Source organism: Trichosurus vulpecula, chromosome 2, assembly GCF_011100635.1.
Source record: "Trichosurus vulpecula isolate mTriVul1 chromosome 2, mTriVul1.pri, whole genome shotgun sequence".
In the NCBI taxonomy this organism is placed as follows: Eukaryota; Metazoa; Chordata; class Mammalia; order Diprotodontia; family Phalangeridae; genus Trichosurus; species Trichosurus vulpecula.
In genome coordinates this window covers 72,079,876-72,107,734 of record NC_050574.1, presented here as the reverse complement: position 1 = coordinate 72,107,734, position 27,859 = coordinate 72,079,876, and the positions used below count along the sequence as shown (strand labels likewise).

At 52.3% G+C, this 27,859-nt stretch overlaps 1 protein-coding gene across 1 annotated transcript; it reads right to left on the bottom strand.

Annotated features, from left to right (window-relative positions):
• Nucleotides 1-33: 33 nt before the first annotated feature.
• Nucleotides 34-27,859, bottom strand: COL9A2 (collagen type IX alpha 2 chain). The gene is made up of 33 exons (XM_036743756.1): nt 27,829-27,859; nt 27,411-27,532; nt 24,585-24,659; nt 22,772-22,807; nt 22,609-22,671; nt 18,270-18,323; nt 17,989-18,024; nt 17,712-17,735; nt 14,594-14,647; nt 13,843-13,896; nt 13,114-13,161; nt 12,706-12,762; nt 12,502-12,555; nt 12,124-12,177; nt 11,584-11,637; nt 11,046-11,099; nt 10,718-10,771; nt 9,376-9,429; nt 8,998-9,051; nt 8,747-8,800; nt 7,066-7,110; nt 6,788-6,841; nt 6,042-6,095; nt 5,487-5,540; nt 5,195-5,266; nt 4,869-4,904; nt 4,107-4,151; nt 3,881-3,913; nt 3,016-3,162; nt 2,439-2,493; nt 1,894-2,082; nt 772-849; nt 34-304 (listed from the first exon to the last, which is right to left on the bottom strand). Exons 1-33 carry the CDS (start codon nt 27,857-27,859, stop codon nt 105-107), a joined length of 2,148 nt encoding a protein of 715 aa, XP_036599651.1. The 3' UTR covers nt 34-104.

Below are 27,859 nucleotides of genomic sequence, written 5' to 3'. Positions count from 1 at the left end.
TTAATCAGTGTCCTCTGGGCCAGGGGACTGGATATCTGTCAAAGGGGGTGGGATAACCACTGGGCAAGGGAGGCAGGGCCCACCCCCTGTTGTTCTGGCCTGACTCAGGGCCCCTTGATGGTCCCTGGTTCTGTGAGGCGGGCGGAAGCATAGGCCGAGGCCCCAAGGCAAGCTGCAGGGTCACAGTAGCCTGGGAGCCCCACAGGACCAGGCAGGCCTGGTCGACCTGCCTCTCCTGGGGCACCTGGGGATCCACGGTCTCCATCTTTGCCGTTGATGGCCTGGCCTGGCCGGCCAGGAAGTCCTGAGTTTAGGAGAGGGAGAAGAGCATTAGGAACCCATCAAACTCCGATTCAATCTTCTATCCTTTGTCCCCAGATTTCCAACCACTTTTAGGACATCCCATTGTTCAGAGGGGGAAAACTGAGGCTGTGGACACCACCCAAGAACAGGACCTTGCCCGGGTAACCTGCTTGGATAGAAATTTCTCCAGGATTCAGCAGGAGTCTCCTGAAATTTTCTAGATGGCTCCTCACTCTTGGGCTGAGGCAGAGGTGATCATGAAAGAAAAACCTGCCTCCCCTGCCCCTTGGATCTCCTCCCCAGCTGCTGTGTCTCCATTGGTCCCATCTCTTCCCACCTGATCCCACTCTAAAGCAGAGAGAGAAGCCTGGCATCCTGTTTCCCAGGCCTTTGACTCGGGGGTGGAGGGGAAGGGAAAGGAGTGAGGAGAGGGGTGAAGCCAGCAGCTACCCTACCCTCGGCACTTACCTGGGATTCCTGGAGGCCCTGGCTGTCCAGGATGCCCACGACCCTCATCACCTCGTTCCCCTTTCTCTCCTCGCTTCCCTGCCAAGAGAAGAGGAGGCTCTCTGAGCTCAGCTCCCTCTGCTCAAGAACAGCAGGGAAGAACCGGGAAGGACCAAGGCCAAGGCCTGGGCCCCAAGGAGAGTTCAGAACCCAGGGCCCTGTTTCCTGATAGGATGAGGTCTCTCCCTCTCAAGCAAGAAGCCCCAAGTGAGTGTTCGAGGAAAGCTTGGAAGGAGAGAGAAAGCAAGTAGCTGGGGGAGGTGGGGGAAGGAGGCAGTATGGGCACCTACATACAGGCACCCCAAAGCCCAGGAAGGAGCCCAGGGCGTCGCAGGAGCCCTCCATCCCGCATGCCACTTCCACTGTTATTACTTTTTGTTATCTATCAAATCCCTTTTTTTGATGGTGTTCGGGCCAAAATGGCCCTAGGACAAATTGCTATACTGTGCCATCATTACACTGTATATACTATTAAGAATGATCTTAATGGTCTTACTGTCATTTTCTTAGTAAGCCCCTCCTATATAGTGTGTGTGTGTGTGTGTGTGTGTGTGTGTGTGTGTGTGTGTGAGTGACTGTGACTGTGACTGCTGGGTGATAGGAATTCAGATCCACAAATGAGACGCTTCCTGCCCTCAGGAGCTTACATTCTCCTGGGGGCTGCAGCGTGCTTACAGATAGTAAATACAGGATATATACAAATTAATACAGTGGGCTTTGGGTGGGTAGGCATTAACACCTGGGGAAACCAGGAAAGACGACTTGAATGGTCTTTTTCTTTAGGCTCTAAGGTTTACAAAATGCTTCCTCCACAATAGCCCTGTGAGATAGGGAGAGTAAGGATTTTACCCTCATTTTTTAGGTGATGAAATGGAGGCCCCCATAGGTCATGTGGCAGAGCCAAGACTGGACCAATCCGGGCCCTCTAATGCCCTCCATTAGCACAGTGCCTGGCACAAAGCAGGTTGCCGACTGATTGACTAGCTCGAGTCCAGGGCCCTTTCCAACACACCTGCCCCACCTGTGCCTCTTGTAAACAGTCCCAGCTCCCAGTCTCTTTGCAGGGCCCTTTTCCTTGCTTACCCTTGGGTCCTGTGTTGCCGATCTGTCCCACAGCTCCAATGATACCAGGGATGCCTCGGGGGCCTGGGTGTCCATGTGGACCTTGTTTGCCCGGGTATCCAGGAGGGCCTGGAGGGCCTGGGGGACCCATTCCCCCTATGCCACCCAGGGCCTCTCGCTTGGCACTCACTGCCATCTCAGCCAGTTGTTCTGGAAAACAAGAAGAGGAGGAGGGTGAGGGAGCTGGTGCCTGACTTGTCTTGGTATAGGTGATACCCACAGATACAGGTCATTGTCCCCATTAGAGAGAAAAACTGAGGCCAAGAGAGAGGCAGAGAGTGCCAGACAAGGCCTTTGCCCAAAGGCACCCAGTCAGGTCCTTCTGAAAGGGGTCCTTTAGACCATCGTGGGGGAAGTTGATAGGGATGTCTGTTTTTCTTAAGGGCCTCCAGATCCCATTCAGTCATCCCAGCATCCAATAAGGTATTTGTAAAGTGCCTAGCACACTGCCAGGCACATAGGGGGTGCCTGATAAACGCTTGTTCTACCCCCTTCCCCTCACTCACCTTGTAGCATCTTCAGCACCACATCCACGATGTGCTGGTCACTGGCATCCCGGCCCTGGAAACCAAGAACAAATAAATGGGAATGAGATGCCTCTGGCTCCAAGGTCCTTCCCACACCCAGCCTCTAAAGCCCAGGCAGCCCTTACACCCTGCCTTCTGGAGGGAGGGAAGCCAACACTCCAAGGGAACATCCTGGCCCCCCTGCTGCCAGGCCCAGCCCCACCTGATCCCCATTAGATTGTAACTGTCTCGATGGCAGGGACTCTTTTTCATATCTGTATCACCAGCACTTAGCACAGTGCCTGGCACACGGTAGCTGTTTAATAAATGTTTATTGACCAGCTGACCTCAGTTCCTCTTGCTGTAGCTCAAACCCCTTCCTGGTGTGGACGCTGCAAAAGTGGAGATCGGCTGGGATGAAGTATCTCCCCCAAGATGAGCTTGCAGGATAACCCAGCCTCTCCAGTGATCTCCAAGCACCTCAGAGACAAGCTCTGCCTGGCCTGCTCTATCACTCTCTAAGTGAGGTCTCAGAGGAGGAATATTGGCTTTGCCCAAAGATGAGGGGAGAACTCACCGCCACGCCTTGTCTTCCAGGAAGACCCGGGATGCCTCTTTCTCCAGTGATCCCCCGAGGCCCTGGGGGTCCCGGGTAACCCTGCACTCCAGGGGCTCCTGCATCCCCCATGGGACCCGGGAAGCCTGTCTCTCCACGGATGCCTTGCTGTGATGGGGAGAAGAGGGTATAGACCACGGAGGGGCCCGTGGGAAGAGCAAGACTTGGGGGAAACAAGGGAGAGAGAAGGGACAGAAGAGGGAAATGAGGACAGGAATACTAAAGAAGTGGAGGCCCAGAAGTAAAGTGAATGCTGAAGGTCATCCTTATTCTATTTGTGACCTTGGGTGGGCCACTTAGCTCTCTAAACGTTAGTTTTCTCATCTGCAAAATTATGAGGTTTGACTAGATGTTCTCCAATGCCCCTTCTAGCTCTAAATTCTGTAATGGTAGGGGGAGAGAGGCAGAGGAAGAACACAAAGCAGAAATCTGCTAGTAAATGTTTAACAACCAGCTGGGGGGGGGGGGGTGGAGTGCACACAACACCCTTTTAAGTTTAATTTGCATTATTAACATTTTCTCCATCATTTTCTTAAGTATAGACAACAAAACAATGAATCGAGCCCAGATTTGTATGTAGTGTTTGCCAGTTTCTGACACATGTAACTGCTTACGCCGAACATTTAACAACTGGCTCTAGTAAACCGTTTTGAACTGGTTCCAGCATACCCCTATATACAGCCAAAGGATAGTGAGCAGAAGAGGAAAGAAATGAAGAGCGCAGGGCATTAAAAAGGAAGAGAAAGGAGAGAGGAAAAGGAAGAGATAGGAGGGAGGGAGGAAGAGCTAGCAGGATGGGCAGAGAGGTGGTCTGATGGGCACCCACCTGTCCCTTGGGGCCTGGTTCTCCAGACTCTCCCTAGAGGGAAACAGAAAAGTCACTTTTTTGATGGGAGCCGTGGGGACCCACTTCTGGGGCCGCTCCCCCAGTTCCCCTGCCCCATCCAACTCCCTCTTTGGGGTTGGGCCCCTGCTTTTGACCTTTGAGACCTAGGTCTTCGCCCACCCTTGGGGATCTCCCAGGGACCAGCCACGTGCTTGAACCCACTCACCTTCTCTCCTTTCTCCCCAGGGAGACCTTCCACACCTGGATCACCCTGTAGAGGAAAGACCCAATCAGGCAGCAGACAGGACAGTAGGGAGGGGAATTGGTGGGTGAGGGGAATTGGTGCCAGGCTCAGCCCTATGCCCACCTCTGCCAATGGCATCATTCTCCACAGAGGCCGGCTCTGCCTCATTTTCCCCATCCTTGGGAGAGCCCTATCTGAAAGTGGAGGGACCCAGGGGCCCGCCTTGGGGCTATACGCACTAAGGTACTTGCTTTGCTCCTCCTGGTGGCAACTGGAAATATTGTGGTGAAAGGAGCTGGGAGCAAACCACCTTGTAGAGGAATCGGGGCCCGTGGGTCCCACGCTAGGGGCTGTTAAGCTAGCTGCCGTCTCTCTTCCTCTTTACAATTCACAAAGCATTTTCTTCATGAACCGTGTGAGATGGGCAGTACAGGCATCTCCATGAGTGAATGGTTCAAAGTCAAATAGTGGATAAATTAGGAGGAGAATATGAAGCTCCCAGGCCAGGGAGGAGATTTCCCTTTGTACTGTGCTGCTTCTCAGCTGTCATGGTGGCACATAGCGTACACAAGGCACCCAGCACAGATGGGTGCCAGAGGGGCAGCTCTAACAGTTGGTAGCAGTAAGGGGAATAGAAGAGGGCTCTTACTGCCCGATGCTGACTGGGGAGTCCCTGAGCAAAGGCACAGACTGGCCCAGTCCTTCTGCTAGCCCTCCCCCTTCCCCTCCTGGGCAGGTACTCACACCACTGCCTCTGGAGCCGATCTTCCCTGGGAAGCCCTGTTGGAAAAGGAAAGGGGGGAAGGGGTGATCCTTGATCCCTGGGCCCTGCAAATCACCCCAGTTTCCCCAGCGTGGTACCTTCTCTAGCGTACATCCTCTGGGAGGCCTCTAGAATCTCCTGAGAAGCTCAAGGGCCCCTCCTCCTGTTCCCAGCCTGGTTTCTTTGCTCCCTGTTTCCTGTCCAGGATCCTGACTCCATCCCTGCCCTTAAACTTCGTACCCCATCTCTGCGCTCCTGGCCTCTGGCTTCCCCGCTGTGTTCCCATGTTCTTGGACCCATTTGTTACCTTATTTCCTTTGATGCCTGGCAGGCCTTGGGGCCCTGGGATCCCTGGAGGCCCCTGTTCTCCCTTGGCACCCTGAAAAGAGAAAAAACTCAATGAAGGGAATAGGGGAGTCCCAGGCCTGGAGACCACATCAAGGCCCGTGGTAAGAAGGTCTGGAGTGAGCTCTAGAAGACACCTCAAAGATCAAGTGTGCTCCCCTTCCTCCTGCTCCCTCCACCCTGGGCTGTGCCCCATGACTGGATGTTGCCCTCCCTTTCCCATCCCCCGGCCCAGGCAGGGTTCATACACTTACCACTCTCCCTTGTAGGCCTGGCTGCCCCACGGGCCCTCTCTCGCCTTGGTCACCCTGAGATGATGGAACAGAGAGGGTCATTAAGGAAGCCCGAGAAACCCAGCACCACCCCATGTGTCCCTCCCCAGCCCCAGGAGCAGAAATGGCTCAGCTGGGCTGGGCAGAGGGACCCTGCCTGAGGCCGGCTCATTATTCTCACAGCGAATGATAGCAGTTCTCTTTTCTATTGGGCTTTGAAGCTTACTGAGCCCTTTATGTACACTACATCACCTGCTCCCCAAAACAACCCTGGGAAATAAGCAGCACACATGATATTATCCCAATTTTATGGGCGAAACAACAAACCCAGAGCGGTTAAGTACTTCAGCCATAAGGTTACTAAGGAGATGCGTCTGGACTTGAACCCAGATCCTCCAAGGCCCCTCCCAGGGCTCTGTCTGCTAGGGAGCCTCACTCCAGGGAGGTCTAGAGAGAAAGAGAGAGCCACCTCCCTAGAAAGGTACAGCAAACCCTCGGGGAGGAAGCCTGGGATCTTTCAGCACCCTCCCCTCTTACCTTCAGCCCCTGGATGCCCTGAGGGCCGATTTCTCCTCGAGGCCCGGGTTCACCCTGGGGGACAGAAGTGGGGTGCAGTTAGTACCACGGGGGCTACAGCCCTGCCCGTGTACCAGGGATACCCATCTCTACCTGACGACTGAATCATATTGGAGCCGGAACGGACCTAATGGGCTGTCGGGTCCAAGTCCCTCATTTTGCAGATGAGGAAAGTGAGGTACATACACACTAAGTGACTTGCCCAGGGGTACACAGCTGAGGCAAGATTCCCCAAGTTCAGCATTCTATCCATCTCCTCTAGAAAGCCCTTCTGGATCAGTGTGCCCTGACCCCTCCTGCCTGGACCCAGCATTCTGAGGGCTGATTTCCCTCCCGAGCTGTACTTATTAACACTCCCCCATCTTGGGCTTCTGCTTTTATTAATCTCTACTGGTTTATACGTTGGCACATATATGTTGGCTCAAAATGTTAGAAAGGAGCCCAGAAATCATCAAATCGATCCTGTTTTTACAGAAAAGGAAACTAGAAGGGGAGGGATTTATTTGATCTAGGTCCCAGACACCATGTGTGGCAGAGCTGAGACTTTAACTCAAGCCTTCTAAGTTCCTGGCCCTGGCACAGCCCACCATGTGTTCACTAGCCCATTGCATCCTAAGGGCAGGCAGAGGCTGGGGGTGTGCGATCTCTTCTGTTCAGGTGTCATATCTGCTTTTGTTGGGGACAATCACCTAGGCAGCTTCACTCACCGGCTTCCCGGGTGGGCCGGACAATCCTGGAAAGCCCCGCTGGCCAGGTTCACCCTATGGAAAAACCGAACAGAGACGGCTCAGCCCAGACTGGCCACTGCACAACCCCACCCCCTCCATTAACCCCACAGCGTCCCCTCAGAGAAGCGTGGGGTGACCCCACACCTACAAAGCCGTGCTTGCAAGTGGGACAAGCCAGGCTTCCACCTTGGACTCTCTCAATCCTCCAAACCTTTCCTTTCCGTGCCCAGAATGACCCCAGTGGGAAATCCCCTCACCTTGTCTCCCGGTTCCCCTTTGGTCCCCGGCTGACCTGGCAAACCCTGTAGAGAGAAAAGAACATGAAGGTCCTTCTGATAGGGAGGCTCCAGGCCATTCCCAGAGGCCCAGATACAACCTCAGGGCAACCGTCAGAAAGAGGAGAGAAGCCAGAATCATAGGATCATAGATTGAGAGCTGGAAGGGACCTGAGAGCCCATCAAGACCAACTGCCTCACTTTACAGCAAAGGAAACCGAGTCTCAAAGGACTTAAGTGACTTGCCTTGCAGATAGTTAAGTGTCCAAGTTAGGATTTGAACTCAGGTCTTTCTAACACCAAGTCCAGTGTTCTAACCACTATACTATGAATAGTGGAGATCACCGAGTCTAGGGATTGTTAACCTTTTGTGTACCATGGACCCCTTTGGCGGTCTAGTGAAACCTATGGTCCCCTTCTCAAGATAATAGTTTTAAATTCATAAAATAAAATGTATAGGATTACAAAAGGAAACCGATAGACTGAAATAAAGGTATAATTATCCCCCATCCAAGTTTACTAACCCTCTGAAATCTATCCACAAACTCCATGGACCCCAGGTTAAGAACCTCTGAATTCATCCAATTTTCTCATTTTACAGATACAAAATACAGATGCCAGGATGGAGAAACTGACCCAGATATGGTAAGTAACAGACTTACTGTTGGAGAAATTCACCCGGATAGGGTAAGAGATTCACTTACCGTCACACAGCTAGGAAACAGCAGAGAGAGACCCTCCCTAGCTAGCCCAGGACTCCTGATGGTGGGATTTGGTCACCATCCAGAAGCCCCATAATGACTGGGAAAGAACCTAAATGCAGTAGCTCATGACTGTGCCTACTGGAGAAAGAGAGTCTTCCACGGTCCACCCCACACCCTCAAAACAACAATTCCATGGTCAGCCAACCGCCTGATCTGGGGGAGATGGGGAGAGGGAACTGGGAAGGTCAGGAGGAGTCACCCTGAGGAAGGGGAGTTATGGAAGCCAGAGTTCACAGGATCTCAGAGCTGGAGAGCACTGAGCTTAGCCCAGCGCCTGGCGTGGAGTGGGTGCAGAATAAACGCCCATTGGCAGCTCATTCGACTTAGGGACAGCTCTAATGGCTGGGCTGTGTTTCTTTATGCCGAACCAAAACATGCTTCCCTATGACTGCCGCCTGTTGCTTTTAATTTCGTTAATTAGAATGGTCAGGGGATCCTTGCTGAGGTGCCAGTTGGACTAAATTCCCTCTAAGGTCCTTAGAGCCGTGAGAGGATGGTGGAGGTCATCTAGTCATTTTACAGAAGGGGATACTGAGGCCAGAGAAGTAGTAAGGTCAGGATTTGAACCCAGATCCTCTGACCCAAACCACTGCCCTATCACAGCTTCCCACTGTGCTTCTAATACTATCTGTGATCCTATGAGGATGTCTGGGTCATGTGATTTAGAGCTGGAAAGATTTCTGGAGCCTAGACTGTCTGAGTTGGGAGGGACCTTTGAGCAGAGAATGTCAAGGCTGGAAAGGACCCTAGAACTTAGAATGACAGAATCTGGAGGGGCCTTAGGGGCAAGAGATGATCTTGACCATCCCACCCCCATTTTCCAGAGGGAAAACTGAGACCCAGAGAGTAAGTGAGGCTTGAGGCTTAAGCTGGACTGAGGCCCTGACACTGATACTCACCGCCAGTCCTTGGTGGCCTGGGTTTCCGGGTCTTCCGGGCTGTCCAGCGCTCCCCTGTGGGATGGAATAATCACAGGTCTCTCTCTTCTGTCTGTGGCCCCCAGTCCTAGGGACCCTCCAGGGTGGGGAGGAAGGGGCTTGTGGGACTGGGCCCCCCACCTCCAACCAGCCTCATGAAGATCGTACTATGCCTACCCAAGGGGCTGGCCCAGGCCTAAGGGACCCCACGGCATGTGCCACACCTCCCTTACCTTCACCCCAGGAATGCCAGGTGTGCCATCCTTGCCGTCAATACCGGGTAGGCCCTGCAAAGGAAGGAAGAGAAATCACAGCTTGTGAAGATGCACATCCTAGAGCATCAGGGCTGGAGGAGACCTTCTGTTGGTCCAACTCCCTTCTTTTACAGATGAGGAAACTGAGGCACGATGGGGAAGGAACTTGCCCAAAAGTCCCGCAGAGAAGCAGGGGCAAAGCTAGGACTAGAATGCAGGGCTTCTGATCCCCTTCTCCTTTGGCTAAGCCTGAGCCAGGTTCCCCACAGATCTGAGTTAGGACTCACTTGGGTCTGGTTCCCACTCCCCACTCCTGCCCAGAATTAAGCCAGGACCTCCCCCAGCTGAAGTACTTACGTTCTCACCCTTGGGTCCTCCACTTCCCTGGGGGCCTTGAACACCTTGACCACCCTGCAAAAGCCAAGCAGGAAAGTGTAGTCTCAATATCCCTTCCCTTTGTCCCCAGCACACACCCTGGAGACTCCATGTCTGAAGAGAGAAGTCTGGGGCCACTGACAACCACGTGTATGCCCCCCATGGCACAGCTTGGGCATGGTCCCAGACACATCAGGGGAATGGATGGCCTGAGGGAGCCAGGTCCACCCCAGGAATCCGGCTGTGTCTGTGGGAAGCAGGAGAAACTCAGGCTCTGGATCTGCTTGAAATGTGTCTGGGACTTCCTCTGCCTCGGCCCCAACCCCCCCCCCCCATCCCACTCTCCTCAGCCTAGGGAACCTTGAAAGTCTCTAATCCTGTTAGCTCGGCTATGGTTTGATGGCATCTGGGGAAAGGAGCGGGGCACGAGGAGCCCCTGGCAGGAGATTGGTGCTGGAGTCATCTGGTCTGGGGCTCCCCATTCTGTCACCCTCCAGGCGTGGAGAACTTCAGAAAAAGAGAGCTACCACAGGGGAGTAGCCGCTGTGACCTCTCAAGGTCCCTTCCAGCCTGAGTCTGGCTCTTCCTTAGCCCAGCTCTGGTCATGCTTAGTACTGATGGTGCTGCCCAGGGGTCAGGCAGTGATCCATACAGAGCACATGTGTATGTGTACATGCAAGTACATTTGTATGCACAGTGCATCACCACCCACACAGAATCCACATGTATGCAGTGGTCCATATAGAATGTGTGTGTGTGTGTGTGTGTGTACACACAATCACACAGGATCCACATGTATGCAGCATTTCATGTATCACACACTTGCATGTGGGATACTAGGTCTACAGCTCAAAGAGTCCTCGAGGTCCCACCCCCTCATTTTACAGAGGAGGAAATGGTTCATCGAAGTCAAGTGACTTCTTTAGGTCACACAGGTCTTGTCAGGGTCAGAATTCGCACTCAGGTCATCAGGCTCTAGATCCGGTGCTCTTTTCACATAGAACACATGCGTATACTCCATCATCCACATTGAACACAGGTGCACAGACCCAGGCACACACACAGTCACACCCACATGCACAGACAGCCAAAGGCCCACAGTGATAGTCATTCCCTTCTTATTCTTCACCATACAAACATGTGAACATACACACACACACACACACACACACACACACACACACACACACACACTTTCTGAATGGGGATGGAGGACAGCCCAGCCTGGCCCAGGCCTCCTCCCTCCTCCCCACCTTCAGGACTCCCACCCCTCCAGTCTGGCATCCTACCAGAGCGAGGGACACATACAAAACCACTAACTTACCACATCTCCCTTCTCCCCAGCTCTGCCTGGTGGCCCTCGGGGGCCCTCCTCACCCTGGAGGCATAGAAGAGCAAACAGATTTTCAGGAGGGGTGCCCCGGGGACTCAGCCTTCAGAGAAGAGGCCCAGAATGGCCCCCCCATAGCCTCCAACCCCTCCCAGCATGGAAGATCTTAGTGCCTGGACCAGGCCTCTGAAATGGGGACACCCCCAACAAAACCTTTCCCAGCCAAGCACAGGACTGAGAGTGGGGATCTCAGGATGCTCATTCCCCAGGGGCCAGGGGACAAAGGCCAAGGGGCCGAGGGGTGAGAGTGGGGAGGACTTACAGGCTTCCCAGCAGCACCAATGGACCCAAGCATCCCCTTGTAGCCTTGGGGACCCTGGAGAAGGGAGGGAAAGCATCACCACCATCATCATATTGACGTCATCAACATTATTATAAAGACCATTATTAATATCACTATGACAGGCATAGAACTATAGATTTAGAGCTCCCTAAGACTATCCACTGCAGAACAATCGATTGGCAGCCGTGGTAAACTGAGTTTCCTCATCAGCAGCTCCTTAGACCAAGGAAGTCACAGGTGGATCCAGACCAAAAAACCCCAAACAACCAGATTATTTTTGTGATGTCATCACCATTATCATTACTGATAATGCCGATGCTCTGGCATTTTCTAGATTAGTCTCATGGAGCCTCTAAGCTGAATTGGACCGGGCCAGACTTGAGGCTGGGGGGCTGTGGCCTCAATGGATAATCACGATCTCATTTTAGTCCAATAAGTACTAAGCGCCTACTCTGTGCTAAGTCCTGGGAATACACAATGAAGCACACGATGGTCTTGGGGCCCTTTGAGCACTCACCATCTCTCCTTTGGATCCAGCCATGCCTGGGTAGCCCCTGATGCCCTGGGGGCCCTGACAAGACAGAAGGACGCAGAGGATGGGCTCAGCATAACCCCTTCTGAGGGCAGTGTTTGCTTCCTCCAAGCTCCCTTCCCCATCTCATCCCATCTCCTCGGTCTCATTCCCCAGAAGAAAGGCTAGCCTGGGCACATACCCCTTCCCACCCAGGCGGGCACAGATGTGCTGAACTGAGGACCTAGTGAAAGTTCCCAAGGGCCCTAATCCAGAATCATGGGATAGTACGAGTTAGGGATGGAAGGACCATAGAGATAATCTAGTTCTCTTATTTCATAGGAGGAGAAGCTGAGGCTAAGAGCTGTTAAATGAGCTGTCCAAGGTCACGCAGCAAATATACAAGCATCCCATCAAGGCAGAGAACCCAGGCCCCTTTCCTTCCAGGCAGGCACTGACTCTATGGCCTCCAAGCTTGGGATGGCCAGGAGGGTCTTACTAGTGCCCCTTGACAAAAGGAAGAGATGAGTAGGAGGGATACATTACCGGGGGACCAGGAATTCCCTGCTCACCAGAGGCACCCACATCTCCTTTGGGACCCTAGAGGATGGAAGGCAGGTGTCAGGGCCTGAGGACCGCAGTCCATCAGTCCAGGAAAAGAAGAAGAGACAGGTCTGAGAGCCCCCTCAGGGAGTTTAGGAGTCAGGGGAGAGAACAGGAAGAGCTTCCCACATCCATGCCCCTAAGTCTACTCTCCCCTCCCCCCTCTGGCCCCTTCCTCCCAGCCTGTAGCCTCCATCTCTGCCCTCAGCCTGGTCACTCTCTCCCTCAGCCCCCTTGGCACAACCTCCTCCCTGCCCCACCCCCCACGATGGACAGGCGATAGGAGGAACCCAAGGGATAGAGGCCCTCTCCAAGACATACTGGTTTCCCTTGTCTGCCTGGCTCCCCCAGGGGTCCCCGGCGGCCTGGATGTCCCTAAAGGGAGAGAAGGAAGTTTGAGCTGCATTCGCCGATACCAGACCCGACCTCCCAATCCCCAGGCCCCAAATATGATTGAGTTTCCATCTCCTACAGTACCACTGAGCCCCATGTCCCCAGACCCAGCTAAGGCCCTCCAGGACTCACCTTCACCCCCTGCAGTCCTTGTGGTCCCTTCACACCAGCTGGGCAGTTGGTTGGACACTGAAATGTAAACGTGGGGTGAGGACAGTTATTCAAGGCCAGATCCAGATCCCAGCTTTGCACTCAGTTGGGATGAGGAGGGGGGTGGTTCATAAGCATGGTATATGGTTCTGCTCTTCCAAAGCCCCTCACTTTTATCCCCTCTTTTGGGGTATCCTTAGCCCCAGTGCTAGCCTGTCCCTCCTCTCCTTTCCTTGGACACAGCCACAGCCACCAGCCCCTCAGCACAGGCACATGCACCTCCTCTGGCCAAAGGTAACTGCAGCCTCTGTCCCCCACCCCCACTGTCCTAATACAGACCCATTCCACAGAGGGTCCTTAATGACTTGGGTAGCTGGATCCAGCACTTACCAGGAAATCAGCACTGCCTTCAAGGCCTTGGATGGTCCCGGGACGGCCCTAAAAGGGGAAGTTGAGGTGAGGTCTGGGAAGGCTATGATGTCAGGAACAGAGCTTCCCAGCTTTTGAGACAGACTGGGTCTCCTGTAACCCCTGTCTCTCAGAGATGGCTAGTCCCCTACGAGGGGCTTTGGGCAGAGACTGTGGGAAACCAGACCAAATACCAGTGGGTGGAGAGCTCAGACCGCACCATGAAGGTTCATACTCTAAAGTTACCTGTTTCCTACTTCCAGGAAATGCAGCTGCAGGAGAGGATCCTCCACCCCCAGTCTTCTGGGGTTCAGGCCTTCCCAGTATGCCTCAGTCCCCACCTCCCACCTGGTGAGTGGGCTTTTTTACAATGTTCCTGGCCAAAGACTCAGCCCTCCTTGGGGCAAGGGGCTGATGAGTGAACCCCACATACCATCCTGAAGTTCCAAGGAGTCAAACCTCTCTTAAGTCCCTAGATCTCATTCTGGGGACCTCCCCCCCCAGAGAACCCCATTTCACAGCCAAGATGGTCATACAATGACCACTAACTTGGCTCTAGGACAAGATAGCCAGGGAAGGGGGCCAACGGGATTGGGACACACCCAGCCTCGCCCTGTGATGGCTGACCCCCCCGCACAGAATCAGTATTCCAGGGCCAGGTTTCTCTGCCCCACCCTCACGTCCCCAAGGAAGCAGACGGAGGATACTCACAGGTTTTCCTGGGGGCCCAGGAGGACCTGATGGTCCCTCAGGTCCGGGGTCCCCCTGAAAAGAGATGTCAATGCTAAGTCAAACAGAGGCCACCCTGGGAGCCCCAGCTGCAACCTTTGGAGCAGGGGCACAGATGTGGCAGCAGATGGGAGTGAGCCAAACTGTAGGAAAAGAAACTCCAGTCTAACTCAAGGAAGGACTTCCCAGCTGTCCCTGGGAGACCCCCCCCCACCACCACCACCACGGAGGCTGTGGACTCTGCCCCATTCAGAGGGACCACGGCCATTGCACTTTGTGGGTCTGAGGCAGGGGACTGGCTACAATAATACCTCCTGCCCAGGAAGGAGCATGGGCTGTCACAGAACCACAAGGAATCTCAGAGTGAGGAGGCTCGGGCCAAGTCTAGCTAGCCCCCGCCAGAACAAAGATGCCATTTCTAGTATCTCCAGGCTCCCCACCTCCTGAGGTGGCCCACTCCATTTGGGGTTTGGCTTTCATCGTCAGGGGGGCTTCCCTAACTTCCAGCCTCCCCCACACCGCTCCTGGGTCTGCCCTCTGGGGCCAAACCAAACGCATCCGCTCCCTCCTTCGCATGGTAACCCCTCACACATTTGAAGAAAGGCATTACGTCCCCCTCCCCATTTTCTCTTCCCCAGGGTAAATAATCCCCATTTCTTTGACTGATCTGAGGCTCTTCTCCCTCCTGCAGCAGGAGGAGACGTGAGACCCTGGGGGCAGCTCAGTGTCTCACCTTGGGGCCGGGGACACCGATCTCTCCTGGGAGTCCAACTGGTCCTGGGGGTCCCTTGGGGGAGAAGAGGGAGACGTATCATAGAGGCGGCCCCACTATTTTAGAGGGTAGACTCCCAGAGCTCTGAGAGGCCTTGGATATTCTGTATTCCCATCCTCCCACTTTAGAGAGCAGGGGACTGAGCCCCAGAGAGGTCACACAGCGGGTCACTCAGTGGCAGAGCTAGGATCACATACCAGTTCCAAGAGCCTATGTCTTCTCTGACCCCCCCCCAGACTTTCTATGACCTACCCCAGGCATTTATTAAGCACCACTGTGTGCTAAACGCTTTGTAAATATTATCTCATTGGACCCTCACAACAACTCTGTGAGGTGGATGCTCTTCGTAGCTCCATTTTGCAGTTGATGAAAGTGAGGTGGACAGGGTTAAGTGACTTGCCCAGCTAGAAAGTGCTTGAAGTAGAATTTGAACTCAGGTCCTCCTGCCTCCAGGCCCAGCTCTCTGCCCACTGTACAGCCCAGCGGCCTCATGGGAGCAGGTGCTGGGAATCCAAACTCTCTTTGCTAGCCTGAACATGTAAATTAACCATCCCCCAAAGTCCTCTTGTGGTTGTCCCAGGCAAATGGAAATGCGTTTTTGGGTTATCTGCAGCTCTCATCCTTTTTAGGACAGATGACTGACACTCACTCATCCTGACCCTGCTGACCATCACTCCTTGCTGCAGCTCCCACCCCAGGCTGTTGGGCCTGGAAAGCATCACCTCTCAGTCTGAACCAAGGTTTGCCCTTCGAATGGGCCGAGGAAGGGCAGGTGGGGAAGTTCGCTCCCTGGGGCTGGGGGCTGTGTTTTCTCTCTGTGTGTTGCCTGGCACAGTGTGGGGCCTGGGGGAGAGCTCAGTTAATATCTGATCGATGAAATGTTCAGGGTTCGAAGGCTTTCCCCCCGAGGAGTCTAGTGATGCCAACAGGGCGAGTCAGTGAGAAGCGTTCTGAGGGTAGAGAGTTATCACTTGATGTAAAAGCAAAATGTTCCTGATTTATCCTATTTATCTTAACAGGGATGGGAATTCCTGTTGTTAAAGAGGCCCCTAGCAAAGGGTTCATCCCCTCTCCCATCCCTCTGTTGGCCTGGGTCATCCTCTGTTCACTCCCCCTACCCTGCGTACACTCCATAACTCCCCCCATCTCTGCTCTAGAACCACGCTAGATTCTAACGGCATCCCTCCTTCCTTTCTCCACCAGACTATTCAACAAAACCATCTACACTCAGTGTTTCCCTTCTCCTCCCCTCCCCCCTTCTGCTCACCCCTCCACAATCCTAAGCTGAAAGTGTTTGGCAAAGTTATCAGCAATCTCATAGTGGCTAATGTCCTCTTCTTAAATCATCATCCTTCTTGACCGCTCTGGAGCATTGACACTGACCACCCACTTCTCCAAGCCCTTCTGTCTCCCTCTGGGTTTCAGTATACCATTGTCTCCTGATTCCCCTGCTACCTATCGACCCAATCTTCCTCAGTCTATTTTGCCAATTCATTATACACAGTGGCCCAATGAAGGTGGCTGTGTCCCAGAGCCCTTTCCTGGCCCTTCTCCCTTTTTTTTCTCTATACTACGTCTCTGGGTAACTTCTGCTCTCATGGATTCAATGACTATCACCATGTAGATATCTCCCAGATCTAAATATTCATCTCTGCTCTCTTCTCTGCCAGTTTGACCTTTCAAACTGGGCATCCCATAGGCATCTCAGGTGCAACATGTCCAAAACAGGACTCATCATCTTCCCCCCCCCCATAAACCTACCTGTCTTCTCGACTTCTCTCTAATATATTATTGAGGATACCACCATCCTTCTAATCACCCAGGGTCTCCACGTCAGCACTACTCCTCACTCTCATTCACCCCCACCCCCAGCCAAACAGTTACTGAACCTTACGTCTATCTCCATAATATCATGTCCCGTCCTCTCCACTCTCACCGCCACTATGCTAGGTCAGACCCTCCACTTCCTCACCTAGACTGATGAAGCAGCCTCCGATTTGGTCTCCCGGCCTCATCCCTTCCCACTCCAACCCAACCTCCACTCAACCACCAAAGTAATTTTTCTTAAAGCCCAAGTCTGTTTGAGCACGTCTGGGCCCCCATTCAACAAACTCTGATGACTCCCTATTGCTTCAAGGACCAAATATAAATCTCTCCAGTTGTCACTTGGGCAGCTAGGTGGCACAATGGATAGAGTGCCAGGCTTGGGGTCAAGATGATCTGAGTTCAAATCCAGCCTCAGACACTTCCTAGCTGTGTGACCCTGGCCAAGTCACCCAATCCTGTTTGCCTGTTTCCTCATTTGTAAAATAAGCTGGAGAAGGAAATGGCAAACCACTCTAGTATCTCTGCCAAGAAAACTCCCAATGGGGTCACAGAGAGTCGGATAGGACTGATATGATTCAACAACAATAAAGGTGAACACTCCAAGTTTTTGATAATCTGGTCCCTTCCCAGCTTTCAAGCCTTACACTTTACTGCTCTCTCCTCACACTCTGCAGTCCAGCCACGCCATATCACTTGTTGTTCTGCACACAAGAGGGTACGCCATCTTCTGACTCCCAGTCTTTGCAAAGGCTCTGCCCCATGCCTGGAATTCATTCCCTCCTCACCCCTGCCACTTGGGATTCCTGGTTTCTTTCAAACTTAGCTTAAGCACCACCTTTGTCAAAAGGTCTTCCTGATTCTCCCCTGCCCCCGCAAAGCTGCTAAGGCTTTCCTTCCCCAAATTACTCGCTATTCATTTTGTATGTATTTGAATATGCTTGGATATATACACCTTGGCTCTCCCATTAGAATGTAAGCTCCTCAAAGGCAGACTGTTCCGCTTTTGCCCCTTTATCTGCGGCTCTTGCCTTGGTACCTGGCACACAGTGGGTGCTTAATAAATGCTCGTGGATTCTTTGCTGCCTGCTCTAGCAGGGATTAGGATTGGGGAAGGGGTAGAGAGATGGTAGACTGCGAGCCCTTCAGACAGCTCTGCGGGGCTTGGCCAGAAGAGGGCGAATGCCTTCTGCTCTTGCCTGGGATCCCCTTCTCCATCCACTTTCCTCACCCTGCCCCTCCCTGAAGGACTCACCTGAGGTCCTGCAAAGCCCGGGCCCTGTGACAGAAAAGAGAGAGAGAGACTGAGAACCTCTTCTGCTCCCCAACCTCCATAGTGCCCTCCCCACCTCACCCCCCACCTCCCAGAGCTGCCTCCCTTCAGAGCCTCCTTCTCCAGAGTCCCCTCCCTTAGAATCTCCTCCTCTTCTTCTTCCTCCTCCTCCTCTCTCTCCCCAGAGTTCCCCACCCCCCCCAGAGGCCCTGAAAAAGTAGGGTGAAGGGGATGGAACCCAGCCAACCAAAATACTCACTGGTAGACCTGGGGGGCCGGGGAGACCCGGTTGGCCCTAAAATTCCAGAGGGATAGAATGTTAGTGATGAAGGACTGTGTGTGTCCTCAGAACAGGCAGCCACCCTGCATCCCCGGGCCCACCCAAGCTCCCCACATGCCACCACCTCTCTTGACCCCAAATCTCAAGCCCCCTCCCCATCTCCAGTCCTGGGCAGGTAGACATTGATTAGCCTAGCCAAAAGAGAACCAAGGCCTGCAGGGAGATGGCTCCAGCTTTGTCATCTCCCAGCTCCAGCTCACCTTGACTCCGGGGGGTCCCTGAGGGCCTGGCTCTCCCTTGGCTCCCGTTAAACCCTAGAGGAAGAGAGCAAAAGGGTCAGTTCAAGGAGGACCACACTCAGACCCACACAGCACCCTGGGGTTTCCACATCACAGCCACCCTTTCTTATGAGGAAGGAAAGGAAGTAAGAGGGGTTCTGGCCTTTTTAAGACAGTTTGCAAAGATTAGATATATATGTATAGATACAGATACATACATTTTATATACACACGCTCATGCGCCCACACACGCACTTCATCTCATTCAAATCCTCTGAGTGAGGCCAGGGGTCAATTCTCATTTTACAGGTGAGGAACAGGCTGAGACAGCCGATTTGCCTTGCTTGAAGTCCCACAACCAGTTAGTGTCAGCGGAGGGATCTGAACTGAGGCTTCCTGAATTTAGCTCAGCAGAGCGCCGTGTACATAGTAGGAGTTTAATAAAGGATCGGAATCGTCCTCGGGCATAGCGCCCTCTCCTAAACTTAGCTCAGCAGAGCGCCTTGTACATAGTAGGAGTTTAATAAAGGATCGGAATCGTCCTCGGGCATAGCGCCCTCTCCGCCGTGCCAATCCTCTCTAGAGTAAACCCTGTGTTTCTAATTAGCTTAGCTCTGTGCGGCTGGGTCTGCGCCACAGGCGACAGGTGAGGAGCCGTCCTGCTCTTTTCTCAGACATCATTACTGTTTAACCGTCCGCGATGCTTCGGATCGGGCACTTTAGTCCTCTGCAGTTGGGTTTTCTTCGAGCTCTAATCCTGTTCTTTGCTGGATTATCCGCTGTTTGAGATTATTTTCTATTTCAGTTTAGCGTTGCTTTGGGCTTGTTGTTCAGTCGAGTCTGACTCTTCATGACCCCGTGGATGCCAACACTGTCCATGGGGTTTTCTTGGCACAGATACTGGAATGGTTTGGCCATTTCCTTCTCTGGTGGATTAAGGCAGAGATCAAGTGATTTGTCCAGGGTCACACAGCTAGTTAAGTGTCTGAGGCTGGATTTGAATTCAGGTCTTCTTGACTCCAGGCTCAGTGCTCTATCCACTGAGCCACCTAACTGCCATTGCTTTGGGTGACCCTTTCTTAATTAGCTTAGTGTAATGGCAAAAGCATGGGCTTTGGAGTCCCAGGACCTGGGTTCAAGTCCTGTTTCTGTCATTTACCACCTGTGTGACCTTGGATAAGTCTCTGAACCTCTCTGGGCTTAACAAAATAAGAAAATTTGGACCTGTTCGTATGGAAGGTATGGGTCCTCTCCTGTCCCCTCCCCCACGCCAAATTAAAAGTCTTCCAGGAAGGCCCAGCAACATCACCCTTTGCATTCCAAGGATGCACACAGGCCTAGCATGACTCTGTGTGGCCTAAAAGGCTGGAGTCTCAGGTCCAAAGCTCCTCCTGCCAGACTCCATAGTATATCTAGCTGTGCCCACAACACTCATCCTGGACCCCAAAACTTCCATCCACCCCCACTGAAAACCAACCATTGGGCCCACCAGTGCCTGGTCCCTGCTGGTCCCCCAGAGCTGCATACCCTCCCCCGCCCAGAGAGTCCAGCCCAGGGCCCCAGGCAGCGTCAGGGCAAAAGGACCAGCATTGTTGGGTCAATAGTAAATCCAGCATTCTGTCCAGTCACCCTGCAAACCTGGTCACAGACCAGGCACATCAGTGATTTAATTAATCCTCACAAAAGGCCCTGTGAGTCAGGCAGGATAAGATCGGTTCTCCCCATTTTACAGATATAAAAACTGAGTTCAGGGAGGAATGCTTTGCCGAAGGTACCATACCTAGTAAGTGACAGTCAGGACTAGAACGTAGGACTCCTGGATCTAATTTCTTTTTCTTGTTGGTCTTTTTAAAAAATCATAAACTTAAATGCCAAATAAAATGGAAATTTCCATAGACATAGTATAATAGAAAAAGATCTATAAATCTATTAAATATAAAATATTAATCTATAAAACTAAAGATCTCTTGTGGACACCTTGCTTTTCTTTTTAATGCAAACTAAACTCTGAATTCAGCTTCTGCGTCACAAACTCAGAAAGATAGAACATAGAAAGTTGGTTAGGACCTTGCAGTTTGTCAAGGATCTAGGCCAGGGGAGGGGAACCTGAGGCCTCGAGGCCACATGTAGCCCTGAGGACCTAGAGGGTTCTCCACCCCTGATCTATTCCAACTGCCTTTATTATCACATTATCAGGGACAATGCCAGGGGTCTCCTGATCCTAGCCCAGGTGTCTCTCTGCTGTGCTCTCCTCCCTCACCTGTTCCCCCCCACCCCTTGCTAGAAACATCCCGAGTGGATGGGATAGGGGAAAGGGGAGAGCCACGATTCACAATCTACAAGCTTCAAAGTCATTATTTTGGGGGTTGTTAGGAAAGCAGAATTTAAAAAGTGGAAGAGCCTGAGACCAGCTCTAACATAATATGTTCTAACGGCCCTCCCATCTCTGACATTCTGTGTTCTAAGGGCCCTCCCAGCCCTGACATCCTCTGTTCTAAGGGCCCTCCCAGCCCTGACATCCTCTGTTCTAAGGGCTGTCCCAGCCCTGACATTCTGTGTTGTAAGGGCCCTCCCAGCCCTGACATCCTCTGTTCTAAGGGCCCTCCCAGCCCTGACATCCTCTGTTCTAAGGGCTGTCCCAGCCCTGACATTCTGTGTTGTAAGGGCCCTCCCAGCCCTGACATCCTGTGTTCTAAGGGCCCCCCCCAGCCCTGACATTCTGTATTCTAAGGGCCCTTCTAGCCCTGACATTCTGTGTTCTAAGGGCCCTCCCAGCCCTGACATTCCTGGCTCTAAGGACCCTCCCAGCCCTGGCATTTTGTGTTCTAAGGCCCCTCCCCTCCCCCCGAGCCCTGACATTCTATGTTCTAAGGTCCTCCCAGCCCTGACATTCTGTATTCCAAGGGCTCTCCCAGCCCTGACATCCTGTGTTCTAAGGACCCCACCCCCCCAGCCCTGACATTCTGTGTTCTAAGAATCCTTGCAGCTCAGAATTCCTGTGATTTGGAGATAACGGGTTTGAAAGTGGCTTTTAAACTGCCAAGCACTGTACAGAAATGTAAGGAACTATTCTATTTATTAATAAACTGAGACACATACCAGTGAGTGCATTAAAAAGTGATGAGTCTTCATCTACCTGCATGGAAATTGCCTGTGGGATATTTTTAATCCCTAAATTACTTCCTCCCACGGCCCACCTCCCTGGCCCAGAATGACCTGCCAAAGGCCTCTCTCACTGTTAATCAGTGTGTGCTGGGAGAGCTGCCAGCACCCATTGTCCTACCCACAGTATTAGGCTGAATTCTGAAGGCAGCACTCTCTCCACTGCCTCCTCCCCCTCCACCTGGAGACTCCGCTATCATTGTAGCTTCTCAGACCTGCAAAGGACCTTAGTGTTTTCCTCGCTGAACTGTACCTGAGTAGGAATCTCTCATTGCAACATCCCTGACACATGGTCCATCATCCAACCTCTCCCTGTGATGGGGAGGTCCCTCCTTCCCGGACCGATCATCCCATTTTTGGATGGCTCAAATTGTCAGGACATTACTCCCGATGTTGAGATTAACTTTGCCTCTCTACAGCTTCTACCCATAGCTCAGGTTCTCCTCAAGCAGTACCAGTGGAACGCCTTTTTAAAGGCTTGAAGACAGTTACTATGGATGGCTTCCCCTCCCCCCCACACTGCCAATCTTCTCTTCCCCAGGCTAATATTCCTAGCTCCTTCAACTCATCCTTTCACGGTGTGGTCTACAGTCCTCACACCATCCTGGTTGTTCTGTTCTGGGATTGCTCCCACTTGACAACATCCCTTCTAAAATATGGAGTCAGAATGAAACACAGTACTCCAGGAATGGTCGGACTCCGGCAGATGACCCCAGAGCTATCATTCCGCTTGTTCTGACCTCTATGGTTCTCCTAATGTAGTCTAAAGTTACGTGAACATTTTGGGCCACCATGTTGTACTGGCTGCCATGTTATACTGGCGCCATGTTCTACCAGCTGCCATCTTCTATTGGTGCCATGTTGTACTGGCTGCCATGTTGTATTGCCAACTTAGCTACTGTTGACCTGTTGTCCACTAGGAACTGCCCACCCTGAAACTCAGTGGAAGATATCTTTTGGATTATCTGCACCACTGATTCCCTTCATTATCACTGATAAATGAGACATGGCTGCATGGGAGTCAAGGCTCACAGTCCAGGTTTGCCCCCTTGCAGAGAACACACAACAGGGTGGAGGTCTGGAAGACCAGGCTCCTAATCCCTTGTCTGGCTGTCTAGCCCCGGCTCCAAACACTGAAGCTTTTCTGGTCAGTACTCACATCAATCCCTGGCTTTCCATCTGGCCCATTGGGACCCAGTTTCCCTGGGTCGCCTTTTTGTCCCTGATGAACAGACAAGGAGAGAAAAATGGAGTCAGGATATGGTGGGAAGCAAACATCTGGATCCTCCAAGGCCAGAGGTGTTGGGGAAGAATACACTTACCGGAAATCCAGGTTTTCCAGGGGGTCCCTTGTCACCCTATAAGACAAAAACAGGTGGGATTCCCTGAGCAGGCACCTGGGGGCAACATGACCTCCTTGCAAAGCTGGCACTGAGTGAGTCCAAGATGCCTCACAGAGCTAAGGAGGAATCATGGTATCAGAGCACCTAGATTTGAATCTTGGTTCTAGTCCTTATTATCTGGGTGACTTTTAGTGAGTCGCTCTCTGGGTCTCAGTTCGCCATGCATGTAAACTGAGGGGGTTAGGCGAGATAAACATTTGAGGTGTCTTCCAACTCTTAATTTATGATCCTACGATATGGGTTTATCATTCCAATGTTCAATATCTGTTTACAACAACAACAAAATTACCCATCCCACCCATCACAATCCCAGCCTGGGAAGAGCCAGAGTAATCAAAATAAAATTGGGTTTTAGCCATGTTAATACCTGTGCTGTTCTGTGTGAGGGGAAGATGATGGATTTGGAAATATGGGTGTGAGATCTGAGTTATGCAGCTAGGCTGGTAGCTCTCAAGATAAATAGAGGAACTTGGGACTTTTGGGGGAAACTGAGTTCTAACAAGTATGGAGTTGGGTTCAGTCAGGGGTCAAGAGACTTTTCTTGTGGACAATTGAATCCAGTAAGTATTCATTAAGTGACTACTACGTGTCACACTGTACTAGGCACCGGGATGCATGGACAAAAAAAGGGAGAAAAACCCAAACCAGTCCTACTCTCAAGGACTTTACATTCTGCTGGACATTTGTACTGAGCTATGTCCCGGGGCAAGGAGAAATATTTTCAGAGAAAATCTGTGACAGAATCCAGGGAAGCTGCTTCATCTTTCAGGTCAGGGGCTCCCTGAGAGCAGGGGCTGGTTTCTACACTCTGAGGGTCTAGGACTGTGGTGGGGGAGAAAAAGGGGCAGGGGAGGGATTGGCTGATGTGAGCAGAAAAGACCCTGGAGTGGCAAATGTGTCTGATCTCCCTCAGAACAATAATAATTCCCATTTTGCTTAGAGGTTTATAAGCTCTTCCCTCAAGAAAAGTTGGGGGATACAGCTCCTATGATAATTGTTAGTTCCGTTTCATAGAGGAGAAAGCTGAGGCCCAGAGAGATGGAGGGGCTTTCCTGAGGTCCCACAAGGCAGAATTCCAACCCCTCTTCAGGCTCTTTCTCCTTTCCCAGACCTTCCTAGATCCCAGAAGCCACGAAGCCTCCATCCACCTCATTCCCAGCCTCCTAGAGGGAGCCAGATACTGAATGGGCTTGTGTCCTGAATCCAGCTCTATAAATAACCCCCAAGCCATCCCTACCACCATCAGCCACAGGGGGAGGGGCGGTGGGGAATGTCCGGGACCCCGGCCATTTCACTCTCAGCCAGCTGGGGACCACGGAAGCGAGACCGCTCTGTCTTTAACAGGGAGAGTAGTGGGCAGCTCCCTGCTAGTCCGAGTACTGATCTCCTAGCCCCATAATAGTTTGCTGAATAAAAGTTCCCCCTGTGCAGGTCAAGGAAGGAGGGGTACATGGCATCCTAGGAGGGACTTTATTGAAAAGGTGGGGTGTAGGGAGGGCGTTTGTGAGTTGTTCTCCCTCTCCCAGCTCCCCCACCTTTGCTGGACACTGGAGCTTTGATGAAATTGCAGCGGGTTGTGGTCCAGCCTGGCGCCCTCTTCTGGTGGGCCAGCCCCCCCACAATCCCCAGGGCCCCCCCAGACAAAGTGCCTCTTTGTCCACTTGCCCCGCCTCCTTGCCACCCCCTCCCCCTCCAGCTCCAGCTCCTGCCCAGTCCCAGAATTCCTACTCACGTCAAGGCCATCTGAGCCTGGCACTCCTGGCAGGCCTGGGGGACCAGGGGGCCCTGGTTCTCCTGGCGGACCTCTCTGGAAACAAACACACATGAAAACTAATCAGCCAAGAGGCCAGGAAGGGCAGAGGAGGAGTGGGCAGGAGCCTCGAGCCCAGTCAAGGTGCCAGCTCCCACTGTATGTGCTCTGGAAGGCCCTAGTCCTGGGAGAACCTGGAGGGGACCTGGGCGATCTACAGAGACCCCTTCCCGGCCTTTCCCAGGGGCTCTAGGGCTCTTTGAGCAGCGGCTAGACAACCACTTGTCAGGTATGTTATAGTGGTAATTTCTTGAGAGCCTCTGAGGCTCCTTCCAACTCTCAGGATCTTTAAGCCTGTGTTTCTGGGTGCCTTCCATAATCTTGTATAAAAGGGGGGGTGCCACTGAGAAGGTTAAGATGAATGGGTCATAGAGTGAGGTGGAAAAGGGTAGCAAAGACTAAAATAGCCTAGGATAGATTAGGATAAAAGATAGGAGAGAGGATACAATATGAGATAAAATACAGGTTAGGTTAGGATGGAATAGGATCATTAAATGCCAGTCCTGTAAGGGACCTTAAAGACCATCATTAAAACAAGAGGATTGGACTCGATGGTCTCTTGAGAGCTTTCCAGCCCTATGTCCCTCCATTGTCCGTAAAAAGGAGGATGCTGAGACCCAGGTGATTGTTCAGGGTCCCAAAGCCAGAAGGAGGAAGATCCAAGGTCCAGGTGTCCTGATTTCTGGCCCTCAGTCCTTTGAACCTTACTGCCTCCCAGAAGAAGCAGGCAGATCATAGAATCACAGACTCTCTGAGCCAGCAGGGGCTGAAGGGGCCATCTAATTCAACCTCCTGATTTTACAGAAGGGGAAATTGAGGCTGATAGAAGTAAATGTCTTGCTAGCAAAGAGTAGAGTTGAACCCAGCTCCAAATTCAATTATCTTTCCACTCCATTAGGTTGAGGGAAGGCTGGGGAAGCCTAGAATGTCCACCTCAGATAGGTCTCGAGAGAGGTCTGGACATTTTTCTCTTCTGTTCCTACTGCCCCGACCCCTCTCCTCAATTTTACCCTCAGCTCTAAGGCTGTCATTTATGGCTGTGGCAACCTCAACTTACTCCTTGCCACCAAATCTCCCACACAAGGAGGACATTGCCCCCTGGCTTCCTGTGAACCCCAGGCCCAGGATAGCCATGCACACACTAGGGCAGATTAAAGACTCTATGACCCATGACTGATTTCATGACTCCAGAATTCCCCACCTCTCCACATTCCCAACATGCTCTGTCCAGCTTGGGCACTGAAATCTCGGGCTTCTACGGCCTGATAGATAGCTGGTTGGCTTCCTTCCGACCAGAAAGAAAGAACCATCTCCTTGCTTACAGGAGGCAACGTAAAACATCCCAGCCGGGAAATGGAGTCAGAACCTAGGCTTGGACACATCCAGGACATGCCCTTGACTCTCTGTGTGACATTAAGCAAGTCTCTTTCCCTCTCTGGGCTTCAGTGTCCCCATCTACACAATGAGGGCATTGAACCAGATGGTCTCTATGTTCCCTCTTTCTAATAGTCCCTGTTCTAAGATCCCTTCCTGAGAGGTGATGTGGTAGAGTGGCTAGAAATACAGGCTTGGAATCAAAAAGATCCAGGTTCAAGTCCCATCTCTCAAGCCATACTGGCTCTTTGACCCTGGGCAAACTATTCAACCTTCCTTTTGACTCAGGAAACTCTCTAAGACAGTTAGTTGTGGATCTTCATTGGTGAAAGAACTTTTCACACTGGGAATTCATTTCACTGAAGAAATCACAGTTCTGGGTCACCAAAAAAAGAAGCCCCTTCTAGCTGTCTGTTCTTTCCTAGGTCACTCCCCACACCCCCACACAACTCAGACTTAAAAGTTTTCAAAGCACTTTCCTCACAAGTGCTCTGTGAGATGAGTATAGGTAACATTAGAAATTGAGTGACTACTTGGTAAGCTCCCTACATTCTAGACGTCCAAAAACCCAGAGACTGAAATTAACTGTGGCTTCTAAACCTGAGCCTCCAGACTCAGAGAGAGGAAGGGAGGGTTCCGGAGAGATCCATGAATGGGGGCTATTGTCCTGGTTGTCCCCGCTCTGCCCAGACACCTTTTCTCCAACCGCTAGACTGCCTGGCTCTGGGGGCCCCAGATCTGGGACTCCTTTCCCAGACAAGCCTCCCCCAACCCAGGATCAGGCTTGAACTGTGTGGCATACCAAGAAGTGGGGATATCTCCCCCTTTACCCCCAATCCCCAATCATGAACTACAGGGAGTCTCTTGTCTCTCCAACCTTGTATATAGAGGATGGTCCACAAACATTTGTGGGTTCTCCACATGCCCTACACCCTCCTAACCCCACAGTAGCTTCAACTTTACCTGGCAGAGTTTTTTTGGGGTAGAGAGAATCGGAAACTGGACAATAAGAAAGGGGACAAAGGAAACCCCCTGACTCCCAGACAGAAAGCTGCCCCTCATATTCACAAGATTGGATCCCATCCCGTGGAGAAGAATCCCATATTTTCAAACCGGCTGTAAACCAATCCTGGGGTATCCCAGTGAGGAATGAGGAGGGCCCTGAGGACTCCATGTTGGGAGTTTTCAGGGAGCTCCCTTAAAAGAGAGAATCCTCCTCTTCCTTCCAATTTCCAACCTGCGCTCCCCAAGCCTGAGGACAGGACTGCAGGGATGATGTACAAACAGGGCTCCCCCAGGCTGCAGTGGGGAGCAAAGGAGAGGGCTGAGGATCCCTCCCCCTTCAAAGGACCCCAAAGCTGAAGGGACACTTACAATCTGGGCCAAGGAGAGGCTGAGCACCTGGAAGAGGACAAATAGTCGGAGGCTCCAGATCATCCCAGCCATGGTGGGGGCTTCGGGGTCCCCAAGGTGTTCCGGTCCCGTGTTCCCTGTTCCTAACGGGGCAAAGGCACTGGTGCTCGGATGGGACAGGGAAAGAGGCTCCCTCGTCGGGTCTACCCCTCTCACTCCCCTGAGCCAGCCCAGGAGGCGGGGCTGGGTTCAATGAACTTGGAGCAGGAGGGGATTGGCTGAGATGGGCTCAGTGTCACCTGAGAAGACTGGGAAGAAGGGGCTGCTTGTCTGACCAGCAGGGTGGGGAGTCCGGCTTGGGGGCTTCCTCAATGGGATCCCAGAAAGCTGGAGAAGGGAAACAGCCTTAGAGGGAAGGAAGCTAGGCTAAGAATCTTACCCCTGTACCTCGTCACCCAGGCGACAATCAT

What these genes read in the sequence shown, in the direction of transcription:
- COL9A2 (XM_036743756.1), bottom strand. Translation starts at nt 27,859, where the DNA reads ATGATTGTCGCCTGGGTGACGAGGTACAGGG. An exon ending in GCCTCTCCTTGGCCCAGATT is followed by an intron (nt 24,660 to 27,410) that starts GTAAGTGTCCCT and finishes GTTTGTTTCCAG; the next exon opens with AGAGGTCCGCCAGGAGAACC. An exon ending in ATGGAAAGCCAGGGATTGAT is followed by an intron (nt 18,324 to 22,608) that starts GTGAGTACTGAC and finishes CTCTTCCTCTAG; the next exon opens with GGTTTAACGGGAGCCAAGGG.